The sequence below is a fragment of the Syngnathus floridae genome, chromosome 22, assembly GCF_059516105.1.
Source record: "Syngnathus floridae isolate MCC-2025c chromosome 22, RoL_Sflo_1.0, whole genome shotgun sequence".
In the NCBI taxonomy this organism is placed as follows: Eukaryota; Metazoa; Chordata; class Actinopteri; order Syngnathiformes; family Syngnathidae; genus Syngnathus; species Syngnathus floridae.
Window position 1 is genome coordinate 5,927,456 of NC_142434.1, and position 12,507 is coordinate 5,939,962.

The window sequence follows — 12,507 nt, forward strand, 5'->3', positions numbered from 1 at the left end:
AAGTAATAGTTAGCTTGCACACGCTTTACTGCAATTTAGCTTAGCATGGGCACTCTCCAAGGGTGATTTGCATGGATGTATCCTTTATAGCGGAGGTGTCAAATTCAAGGCCAGGGGACCAGATACGGCCCGCCACATCATTTCATGTGGCCCGCATAGACTTCCTGTGTCAATACTAAAATTGTCTTCACTCTTAAAACAATTCAGATATTTTGTTACAATTCATCTTTTTAAAATATTTGAATAGTCTTTACTGGCATCTGATTGCAAAACTAGTTACTCATCAATTTGTCGTGTAGCCTATACTGAGGCATAAGTACATTTATTTGGGTCGACAGTCACCATGAAACTGACTACAATGTGGCCCACGACACAAATGAATTTGGCACTCCTGCTAATCATTGATAAAATTGCTCAAATGTGTCTTGACTCATTCAAACTCTGTTTGTGTCCTCAGGGGTTCAGTGGAGGTGGGCCAAACTCACCTCTGTGGCCCACCTAAGGGTGGGATGACCTCTACTCGGAAACAGGGAATGAGGTCACCAGATAGCAGAGAAGGTAAAGTGACCTCGAGGCGTTTTGAAAATTCATCACATCGCTGCATAACTGCTCCGTCTTGATTTCACTTTTCATGCTGTCGTAGCAAAACAGCTAATAGCCGCATTCACCTCCACGTGTAGGCTGCCATGTTCCACTGGTTGAACACTTGTATAATAAACAGCAAGCGGCCTATATCAGCACTTCACCCAACCTTCCTGCAGCCATTTTCCATTCTAGTGAGCTCTGCCACAAAAAATTGCAATGACCCGCTTGCAGCAGACTTGTCTCTGCTTGTGTATGTGTGTGTAAGTGCGTATGTCATCCCCTCAACCGTGACCGACGTGCGGTTTTATACAACACAAGAAGACACATTCCACTGAGCTCCCTCTGACAGGTGGAGTTAAAAAAAAATAATATTTGCGTTGCATCGGTGTTAAAAAGAAAAACTCAATTTTGGGCGTCATTTGGTGGAAAATTTCGTGAGAATTTAGCAGCCAAGTTCTGCAAATTTTTTTTTACTTTTTTGGTACCGATATTGTGTAAGTTCAAGCAGCAGTTAAAGACTCTGTAAAGTGAATTTATTTTATTTGAAAATAATTGCTAAACACGCGCAAAGATATAAGTGGAGTTTTTAGTCAATGGGGCATTTGCGCCATTGTGGGTGGAACAGACTAGCTGAGTTTAAATTTTGTAAATCATTCAAATTCACTACGTCTGTTTTCATTTTACAGGAACTTCAAGTGTTTTGTTGCAGGATGGCTCTTTTGCAATGTTCCAGTAAGTTTTCCCGGAAAATTAAGCAGTACACATTTTTTCATGCGCCCTTGCCTTCTGTTTTCTCAGTGTTGATGGGATTTACTGAGCCAATGCGCTTTTGTTCGTTATTTGTCGAGATTCTCTTGTCGGCTCCGGAGTGGTAATTGGACACACGCTCATGACTAATTCTCTCGGCCGCGTCTCAATCCGCCGTTCGGGTCCGAGACGCGGAGCCTCGCCGCGCAACCTCTCTGTTTTGTCTCCCGTTGCCATGACAGCTCGCGTCACAGTCGCAGACGGCTAATTAAGTGAATTTATCACGGCAGAACCGAGAGTGGGGGAAAAAAAAGTTCTGCACAGCCAGGCTGTACAGTTTACACATGTTTGGCTTGCACATTTTGAAACATAGGAAACATACTCTAATCCAAAATGCAATTACACACTCTTTGAAATCGAGCCAGTGGACGTGAAGATTTGAGAAGCACATTATGTCATCACTTCTTGAGATGCTGCCACGGGGCAGAAAGCCAAAGTGACCAGTGTGCATCCAAAAAGAATTTTAATTGGTCTTTGAAGCCGTGAGACACATCTGTACTGACGCAACAGCGAAATGTGGAATGGCTCTGTCCCAATACTTTTGTCAATTTATTTGCATGAAGGAGAGTTGTAGTGTTTACTGTATTTCTTCTGTAACCAGTGACAATCATCTGTTGCCTGCCATGTGTATTCCCAGCACACCGCCCACTCTTAAGCCTCCAAACTCTCACACCCTTCATCCTCAACTCCCTGCAGCTTTCCAGATTTATTGCACATTTTGTTTTTTCTTGCTTGTTTTCTTTCTCCTTTGTCTTTTTGTTTGCTTTGCCTCCCAATCCACACGATTCATGTTAGCCCGCGGCGTGAATTTGTCGCCAGCGGAGTGAGCGTACTGGGAGAAAGCGCGGGGGGGGGCTTTTTAGATGCCCACCTGCGAGGAACAGTTTCACGCCAAAACGTGACAAAGGTTTATGTGTTCTTGTGTGTTGGAAAAAAGTTTTTAAGGGCATACTCAAAGTCATGTTGGTTGTTTGTATTGTACCTTATGGCAGAGGGGACTTTATAAAATATGAAAAAAAGTCTTACAATTAACTTGGTAAGCTGTAGGAATACTTGTTTTTTTGCAGAGGATAAAGAATATGACACATTAGGGTTGGCACTTGATCATGAAACCTTTTAGCCAATGTGGCTAAAACTTCTTAGCCACAATATGTGGGTCTTCATCCTGGTTGTTTTTACTGACCTACATTGCAAGCTCTTGTAAAAACAAAAGACCCAAAAAGTGTTTGGAAACGTCCGTCGTGTCACGCTCGCTTTACTTTGCGACTCCTAGGGAGAAGAACACTAACACGCCTGGAGACAAACTCCAGCACCGTGATTTCCTCTTTGACGCTCCAGTGAAAGCGAGCCTGGATGCCTTGAACCTCTCGTTTGATGTGTGAGAGGTCAGCTGCAGGGCGGCACGCAGCCCATTGTCGCACATATGCTTACTTAGCCATAAGAAACATTTAGCTTAGCGTACTGCGTTTATTTTGAAAGTAAACGAAAGAAGGAGTCAATATATGACGACACGCTTCTGGCTGTAACGGACAACGTTTTTTTAGTCCAAGCGTGTCAGAGCTCACAGCTGGCCGAAGCCCGTTAAACTGCTCGCCACATTCCTTCAAAGGTGACCTGGTGTCCAATTCCAACAAACAAACCAAAAGGGGGACGCTTGTAAAACGTGATTTAACCTGACTCCTCAAGTCTGCTTTGGTGGTGTTCAGGGCAGGGTCAAAGCGGCACTTCTTCTCTCAAGGCAGCAGGTTGCAGCATCCCCCACCCCTCTTCGCAAACTTTTTATGCGTATTAGCCAAGCCCCCACTAAAAAAAAAAAAAGAAAATCCAAGTGTCATTCATTCATTCGCACACACCTACCTCCTCCATTCAGACAAACAGATTCAACAACTGCTTCACTTGGATTGAACCTTCTTTTTGTCTTTTAGGGGATTTTCCCACCCTTGTCTGGATGTCACCCAGATAATTCTGATGAACTTGAGGAGAGAGGTAAGCAAAAGGCCCTTAAAATTTTCCGCTGCACTTTAATGTGCTGATTTACCAAGTGTTAATCTTTTAAACCAGCACAGAATTTAAGCTCATTATATTCTGTTTTTTTTGTCATTTTTGTATGGGTAAGATGCACTTACACGTCTTGCACGCCTGCACTAATGCACTTTTTTATTTTATTTTTTTTCTACGTTGCTCGACTGCACCTGCAAACTTTCCGCTTTGGCTTTGAAAATCTGAATTAGCGACGACGTCTCGCGTGCCTTTTTTTCGTCTTGCGGGGATAATCCATTCCGGGAGGTGGCGAGGTGGAAAATGCCATTATGTAGAAAGAGCTGACGCACGGCTACACTCGCAGGGCCCGCCGCCGGTGAGAGAGAGAGAGCAAGCGAGTAACAAGCAGATAACGCCGAGTGAGTCAGTGAAGTCCGTTTTGTAATATTGTTTAATCTTCTCGGCTGCTGTGATGTGTTGTGCCGCTGTGTTGTTAATATAAGACACTGCAGTGTTTTGGATTGCCCGCAAAAAAAAGAAATTGCAGCATATTGCAGCATATTTCAGCGTGTCGACTGTCATTCATAAAATCCTCCACACCTGACTGGCTCCTTTTCTGCGCTAATAAGATACATGCAGAGACATATCTGCATCGGTATGCGAGGAGGAGGTTGTTGCACGGGGCCCTGCCAGCCGGCTCTGGCTCACGCAGATTGTAAATATCATCTAGCCCTCAGCCAGGTGGTCAAACCACAACGTGGAATTTCCCTCAAAATGTCTCCCCATTGAGCCCGATTACTTTTTATGGTACTTTTATGCTCATGTTAATCGGACAAGGCGGACTGACATAAAGGTGACGAAAGTGTTGGGACAGGCCCCCCATGCATCTTAATTGTTGAGCTTGGCAGGACATTTTTGGACTGTTGTGTCATTGATGCAGTTATTGCAAGTCAGGGTTATGCCACCAAATATTAAGTGTTGAAGTTAATCCGTTCCAATACTTTTGCTCACTTAGAGTGTGTGGCTTCAATCATAAGGCGCTCCGTTCTGAGTTGTTTAATACATCCAGATGTTGTTCCAATACATTTGACTCCATATTATCACAGAACAAAATATTCTGTAGGTCTTGAAAGATCACTCTCGATTTTAATACTATGTACAACATCCCAAAGGAGGCATTATCATAATCAAACATCCTCATCAGCAAATGTGAAACATCATATCTGAATATCCGGGGGCGGGGGGCAGCTCTGTTGAGCCCACCTCTGCAATGCTGGACGGCACCTTTTCGATTATCGGGGTCATAAATTCCAAACGGCATGTTTGTTTAGACACCTGCAGTAATTGCCTCTGATGGCTTGCTGTAGTATTAGACAATTTAAAAAAAGTGCTGTGTGAGACTTTTCCACCTTTTTGCCACTATTGGAATGTGCTGTTAAACTGTCTGCAAGATAGAAACTTTTTACTATCCTCCTTCTCGCCTTTATTAGGACAATATGCAATAAATAGATCATAAATAGTGAGTGATTTGCATGCGACTCAGCCATATGCGTCTCCAGCAAGTTAAACACGACATTAAAAAAAAAAAATGGTTGCTCACGTTTTATCTCTCTTTGACTTTCCTTGTCTCAGATAAGTGGGAAGAAGCGCGGGAATTGATGATCCCGGAGCGCCCGTCCTGGAAGGGGATTTGTGAGGCGAGGTGGGAGGAGGAGGAGGAGCGCCTGATCAGAACAGGAGGACGAGAGTATGGGCCGCTTTTGCGTTTGCACGATTCTCGTGTTGCTTTGCCTCTCGTGGCGGAGCGTCACGGCACAAGCCGAAGGTATGACATCACTCTTCCCGCCTCGATGGAATGTAAATCACAAATTCTGATGAAGACAACTTGCCTACGAGATACAATTCAATGATCCAATAAATAAAACAATGAGCTCACTGAGCCTTTCAAGACGTCAAATTTGACATAAATTAATTAGGATTCGGTTACTTACGTGTCATAAACATCAATCATTGCTTTCCAAACTAAAAGTTTTTTTTTTATATATTCAACGAAAAGATAATCAGTCAACTTCAGGAATTTGATCCAATTTTCTGTTGAGAAGCCAAAATTATTTGGACAATTTTGAATTAAAGATGGCCAAATGATTAATTGCTGAACAAAAATATTTCATTTTTTAATTATTTTTAAAATTATTAATTGTCGCTTAATTTGATGCTCGATTAATTGTCGATTGCTCGATTAATCGCTACACTGATTCATTCTACATTCTTAATGGCATAGGCTTACTCAAATGTTTCTAATTTGTATTTATCTAAAAAAAAAAATCCCAACTTTCAATCTTGAGGCGATTTATGTACAAACACACATTCTCTTGGCCTTCAGCCGATAATCCAAAATGCCATTCACCAATGAAACAATGTCTTATTTATCTCTTCTACTTATTCCACTTAGGTTGCACATCTCATTCCAGAATACAGATTTGTATGCGAGCGCCGTTTAAAGGCGCCTGTTAGCTCAGGCAGGCGTGAGGAGGCAGGCCGACCACAGCCTATGTTTGCCTTAATATTCTAAGCGTTCCTCATTGCTGCGCTAAAGTTTTATTGCCGGAGTGCTCGGAATGTCGATGCTCTTTTTGGGGCGACTTGTGTGTCATTAAGCATTCGTGGGAGTTTGCGGAGCTTGCTGCAGATGTGAGCAGGCAAGCGTGATGAGGCAAGGCTGCCATCTAGTGACAGCACGAGTAAGAAGTTGTTGGCGTATTCAGCAGATTTACCTTTTTGTATTAACCCTTAAGACGCCTTAGGACATTTTGTGATAATCAATTTCTGATCATACTTTTATGATATTTTTTTTAGTATAAAATAACTGTTAAGTCATATAGCATAAAACTCAATTTCATTCAGAGGATTTTTTATTACATGAAGTAATAAACTACTTTGTTAATATATCAATTTGGACAATTAGCATTTTCCCAAATTCAAATTGTCAGTTTCAAACCTGCTGTTTTTTTTGGGAAGGTGGCTTTTTTTTTTAGGCATAAGGGAGAATAGCTGTGGTTGGCCGTTCCTTGCTGATTACAGAATCTATGGTAGCCTGCAGGACGGTGGTCCAGGCAGACATCGTTTTCCTGGTAGATGAGTCGTGGACTGTTGAAGCCGCTAGCTTCTCTGCGATGAAAGACTTCATCTCGGCGATGCTCGCCTCCTTCAACGACAGCCACGTAGGAGCGAAAGGCATCCGTTTTGGAGTCGTTGTCTTCGGGACCGTCCCCAAGTAAAATAAATAAGTCAACACGCATCGGTTTTGTATCGTTTCTCACTCTCCTGTCCTTCCAGGACGCTTATCGCCTTGACGGACTCCAACTCCTTGGAAGAGGTACTCGCTGCTGTCAGAATGCTGCCCTATGAGGGTGGATTCAGGAATATTGGCGCCGCCCTCTGGTTTCTCGTAAACCAGGTTTTCCACGCTGCCATCCGTCGTGACCCTGCACCCAAGGTACTTAATTCATTCATTCATTGCCAACCCAATAAAACATGATGTTTGACGTCTATTCCCGTCAATGGCAGTGAACGAGTTGAGCAATAGAAGTCAAATTTTTTTAAGTCTGCAAAAATTATTCCTGATAAAAGAACCTTGTGATCGGCCTGTTTTCCAATAGGGCAGAATAAAAAATAAAATATAAAAAGAACAGTGTATTAAAGTCTGAGCCGCCTGCTCCAGACGGCAACTAAACTTGTCAAGTGATAAAATGTGAAGTATTTTCCTTCTCTATCAGCAGTGGGGAGACTCGGAGTAACGCTGCCGGTTAGCATTCCCATCAGCCCGCTATCTTCTGAGTGTGCGTGTGAATAATTTTGCACTTGACGTGGGAAGGCAGCGGGGAGAGGATTAGGCTGATATATTGAATTTGTACTGGCGGGGCGCATGCGAGCAGCAGCTACAATCTCATTGAGTCAGTCCTCTTCTTCTTCTGCTTTCTTGAACTTCCCATGAACTTTGCTTAATTTTTATGAAGAGCAAATTGCTAGTCTCAGTCGCAACCTGCTTGTTCTTTTTTTTTGCTTGATTTATTCAATTATGAATTCAATTATAAACTAAGCCATGAAACAAATCTCTAGGGGGCTTTAACGAGTCTGATGTTTTTAAATGAGTCCTCCCCGTCCAACCCAAAAATTGGTGTATTAATTATTAAGCTCTGTAACTGTGCAAATGTTTAAACTGTAGAATGGATTCGAACAGCAAAGCAAACATTGTTGCTAAATCTTGATGGAACTTTTCTTTTCTTTGTCTAATTGTGTATTTCCTGAAAATGCAACAATGAGAATTAGACATTTTGTATCATCTGAAGTAAGACATTGCTTGACGTGAGTTAGTCTGTTTAGCTTAATGCTAACAAAAAATGCCAAAGATGGGCTAGCAAAAAGCTTCAGTGTCACAATGTCAAGCGACAGAATTGAACAACTGTCAACAATTGAAGAATTGTGGCAACTATGACGATACTCACAGGCATATATTTTTTGTCCTCTGCGAAGAGCGACTAATATTACCGATGAGTGACTATCTGTAAATCCAAACGTCTGCATTATATACTCCAACAAATGAAACTTTTTACCCCACCTCTGCTTTCTCCCTCTAGGTGGCCATTTTGATCACAAACGGACCCTCGTACGACGATTTTTTCGACGCGGCCAAAGCAGTGGCCGACAACGGCATTTCGCTCTACGCTGTCGGTGAGTCCGCATTATGAATTCCTTCAACATCGTCCCCCCAGATCTTATCCGGACGGCCTCCGTCTCACCCGCTGTTAGAAATTCATGTACTGTACAGTTGCGATGCATTGGATTTCTCCCCGGAATCTTGTGCGAGATTCATATTTCAGAGTGGACTCACACAGATAGTATATGCGATTCATAGAGAGCACACTCTCACGCATCACAATATTAGGTACACCTTGCAAAAAATGGAGACCACCTCCATCCCCCAAGTCCACTTACACTACTTCCCTCACACACATTGCGCATACATCTTGATCCCTTTGCCGCGAGAGCTGCAATAATTACCGCTCATTAACCAATCGCTCCCTAATTGCGCCCATTATTCACCGGACGATTCAGCTACACCTCTGACACAGAGTACCGCTCGTCTTATTCGGTAACGCCGCAGGGAAGCAAACCTGCAGCTGTTTGCTTGTCAACAATCATATTAAAAAAAAAAAAAAGGCAAACGTGTGGCATACAGATTGCAAATGTAACGCACATGTGGCTTCATGAGTCAGCGCTTCAGGGCAAATTGGTTAAAGCCTCATCATGTCAGAATCAATTGAAAGACTTCTTTGAACATCCATGTGCATAATTTATCTAAATACCAATTGAAAGCATATGCCCGAGTCAGCTTAGTCGAAAATATGCTGCTTCGTTGTTATTTATTTGATGACCAAATGCGGATGTGCAGACAACATTGAAGCAATGCCACAGCTCCTCCCAGTGGACAAAACCAGAAAGTGATAAATTGATCAACGTGCTTATATTCAGGCGTGGGAAACGCTAAGGAGGACGAGTTGAGGAACATGGTGTCAAAGCCGTACGAGGAGCACCTGTTGATGAGTGTTAACTTCTCCACCCTGGAGACCGTCCTACCCAAATTATCCCGCCGGGTTTGTTTCACTGCTTCTGAGCCGCAGCTACCAGTCAAATGGCCCCAACCCGGTAAGGGAATCTCACCACCGAAGTGACAATTTTTACTTCTCCCTTTTTTGAATCTTTTTAACTGTTTTTTTGATCCAATCAAAGAGCTCATTTTGGGTCCCAGAGATCTGCGGGTTAGCCAGCTGGCCTACAGCTCCCTCAGACTGACGTGGACAGCGGCCACGGGGGACGTCACAAGCTATCGACTGGTGGTCGTCCCTCTCAGCTCCGGAGGACAACCCGTCGACGCGCAGCAGCGACAGGTAAGGGGAGGTGTGAAAGGTCTGATCCAGATGTTTATTCTGGAACTCTGCTCCCAGGAGATTGATCTTAAAGCAGACGTGACAACAGTTGTGGTGACAGAGCTCAACCCGATGACATCATACTCTCTGACTGTGTACGCCTGGTATACCAGTCTCGTCGGCGGGTATACAACCGTTATTGCCCAGACCAGTAAGTGCAATGCTAAAATCAAACAAACCAAATGTTGGTTCTACTCCATGAGCCACAAGTCTTGTCTTCCAGCACCATTACCTCAAGTGTTAAACTTCCGAGTTATCGAGGAGAGTCTTTTCTCGCTACGTCTGGGCTGGACGTCTCCTCTCAAGAAGCTCAACGGATTCAGGATTCTCATCCCGAGATGTACGAAGAGAGTGTGCAAAATTATCGACACTTGTTATTTTGAGTCAAATTTATTGTCCGCTTTCTCAAATGCAGCCGACCGACCGGGATATGCGTATGAGCAGCTGCTCCCGGGAGACGCCTCCTCGCACGTGATTGACAGCCTGGAAGAGGACAAAAAGTACACTATCAGTATCTTCGCGGTTTACCCGCAGGGGCTGAGTGAACCGGTCTCCATCGTGGGAAAAACACGTAACTATTATTACATCTGCGTTTGATGACAATGATTGACACTTGCTAAAAAAAAAAAAAACATGGCCAAAAACCACAAAGTAATGCAAACCACAACTTTATTGTCGTACTGCAATGTATCCACAAGAGGACAGTGTTGTTCCATGTCAGATGTGTTTGTGTGTTATAGAGAAGCTGGTAGCAATTCAAGAACTTCTGGTCCAGAATGCAACCACTGACACTGTCCAGGCAAAGTGGACGTCAGTTAAAGGCGCTACAGGATATCGTCTCACATGGGCGTCGTCTGGTAATGCCACCACTGACTCACACCGATTCAAATATTTCATATTCCACTTATTTGTGCTGCGCTTCCAGACGGCCACATAGAGAGCATCAACCTGAGGAACACCTTTGACTTCTACATGATCCAGGGCCTCCACGCGGGCGCCGAGTACACCATCACAATGAACCCTATCTTTGGAGACATCGAAGGGCCCGTCACATCCGCCAAAGTCAAGACATGTAACTAACTACCGCACTAGTAGAAAGAGTCCAGGAGTGATGGAGTATATGATATTTTCAATGCCCCCCTCATCAGTGGAAAACAGTGTGGTGCAGACCCTGAAGGTGTCAGCAGTGAGCACCAGCAGTGCTGTCATCACGTGGAACAGCGTGTTGGGAGCCACCGGGTACCGACTGGCCTGGGGACCCACGATAGGTGTGTTGAATGATATCATCCCAGCAGGAGCTTCCTTTCATATATCGTTGTTTCTCAGAGTTTGCGGGTCGGGACCGTCCCAGGCAGTTAGCTCTGAATGGCAGCACCACTGAGTACCAGCTGAAGAATGTGGCCCATGACACCGAGTACGCCCTGACTCTCTACGTGCTCTTTGGATCGGTGGTCGGGCCTGGTTTCACCGCCACCTTCAGAACATGTCAGTACCTGAATTTGCCTGAACTCATCCACTACCATCGGTGACTATAGACGTCAACCATTTAGTTTAACCGATACATTCGTTTTCAGCTCCTCTCGGGTACGTGTCCAGCTTTGAGGTCACCGCCTACACCAGCACCACCATAGAAGTGCAATGGAGCCCAATAGTGGGCGCTACTGAGTACAAACTCTCCTGGAACACTGGTAAATGTTCTTGTCCATGGTGTGCACATTCACCCTCATATGCCTGATTTTTGTCACACATTTTCACATCTTTGTTTGCAGATGATGGCAGCCCCCAGTCACGCTACTTGGATCACAGCATTCTCTTCTATCGCATCGTTGACCTGAGCCCACAAACCACCTACATGATCACAGTCCGTGCGATATACGGCAACACGGAGGGACCAGAAATTTCCTTAACTCAAGTCACAGGTAGCGAACAATTGGATGTTCCTCATGTTTGCTGTAGAGATTTAGGAAAATATAACCTGCCTTGATTGCATGTTTAAATCTTCAGCGGCTGCCTTGGACTCCGGACCGCCCCAGCTGGTGAAGAACGTCAAAGTGGTGGACACTGGTGTTAACTCTGTCACCCTTTCCTGGAAACAATCACCCGGTGCAACAGGCTACAAAGTTTCCTGGGTCCAATTCGTGGGTGAGATTCTTCAGTTGTATCACTGTGGTTCGTTTGCAACACCATGTGGCCTTAAGGTTAGTGTTCTAAAGTGACTCGGATCCGATTTGGCAGGCAGTACCTGTTAGCCTTGGTTTCTCTAAATTCCACTCTGCCCCACTGGTGTTCCACAGGGTTCAATTTTGGGGCCCATGCTGTTTTCATTGTATTGGCAAAATTATACAATCATTTTAAAATTGGACGCCAAACTGGTGCTGTTGCTCGCCTCTTAACTGGACCTCGTAGGGGCAAGCATAAAACACCAGTTCTGACTTTCTTTTTTTTTTTTTTCTTCTTTTTAAATCTTTGCCTTTTGATTCAGTGCTTTATAGATAAATTCAGTTGCCATACCAGTTTTACTGCATCCTTCACCAGGGGGAGAAGAAAAGTCCCATATGGTACCAGCTGGTGTTACAACCTTCACTATAAAGAACCTACGAGAGGGCTCGGCCTACAAGATTCAAGTGTCCTCCATGGCGGGCAGCCAGGAGGGAAGCTCTGTGCTGGTCACAGCACGGACATGTGAGTTGGTCTAGTCAAATACTCTGAACATGGAGACCAGGATGAATATACCATTTGACTTTTCTCTCTTGAACTGGACTTTAGTGGACCTTCCAAAAGTGACCGGCTTCACGGCAATGAACACCACCGACAGCAGCACTGTTTTAAGCTGGAATCCAGTGGCGGGTGTCTCCAGGTATCTTCTAAGCTGGAGACACATCTCAGGTCTGAGCCAATGACGTAGCTGATTTGAATAGCATGATGTCTTATTGCAACGAGTGTATTAAAATTGCAGCGTATACACGCAAGTGAAATAATGTGTTTTGTTTCAGTGTTTGAGACTAAAAATGAGACACTGGGTTCGAGTTTCACCTCCTTCAAAGTTGGTGATCTCCTCTATCGCAGAACCTACATTTTCTCCATTCGGCCTTTGTATGGGCATGTGGAGGGACCAGTCAGCACCGTTTACCAGAGGATTGGTAAGGAA

The 12,507-nt window shown here is 44.2% G+C and overlaps 1 protein-coding gene across 1 annotated transcript in view; it reads left to right on the plus strand.

Annotated features, from left to right (window-relative positions):
• Nucleotides 1–470: 470 nt before the first annotated feature.
• col7a1l (collagen type VII alpha 1-like) overlaps nt 471–12,507 on the plus strand; it is a 28,449-nt gene continuing 16,412 nt past the window's right edge. The window contains exons 1-22 of the mRNA XM_088366855.1: nt 471–558; nt 1,272–1,317; nt 3,318–3,378; nt 5,005–5,197; nt 6,466–6,646; nt 6,709–6,868; nt 8,010–8,103; nt 8,905–9,078; nt 9,163–9,320; nt 9,378–9,510; nt 9,583–9,699; nt 9,775–9,930; nt 10,100–10,216; nt 10,285–10,431; nt 10,508–10,627; nt 10,686–10,844; nt 10,934–11,047; nt 11,129–11,278; nt 11,364–11,501; nt 11,895–12,041; nt 12,126–12,245; nt 12,353–12,499. Of these exons, the coding sequence (XP_088222981.1) occupies nt 5,122–5,197; nt 6,466–6,646; nt 6,709–6,868; nt 8,010–8,103; nt 8,905–9,078; nt 9,163–9,320; nt 9,378–9,510; nt 9,583–9,699; nt 9,775–9,930; nt 10,100–10,216; nt 10,285–10,431; nt 10,508–10,627; nt 10,686–10,844; nt 10,934–11,047; nt 11,129–11,278; nt 11,364–11,501; nt 11,895–12,041; nt 12,126–12,245; nt 12,353–12,499 (2,608 nt within the window). The 5' untranslated portion in view covers nt 471–558; nt 1,272–1,317; nt 3,318–3,378; nt 5,005–5,121. The remainder of the gene's footprint in view (nt 559–1,271; nt 1,318–3,317; nt 3,379–5,004; nt 5,198–6,465; nt 6,647–6,708; nt 6,869–8,009; nt 8,104–8,904; nt 9,079–9,162; nt 9,321–9,377; nt 9,511–9,582; nt 9,700–9,774; nt 9,931–10,099; nt 10,217–10,284; nt 10,432–10,507; nt 10,628–10,685; nt 10,845–10,933; nt 11,048–11,128; nt 11,279–11,363; nt 11,502–11,894; nt 12,042–12,125; nt 12,246–12,352; nt 12,500–12,507) is intronic.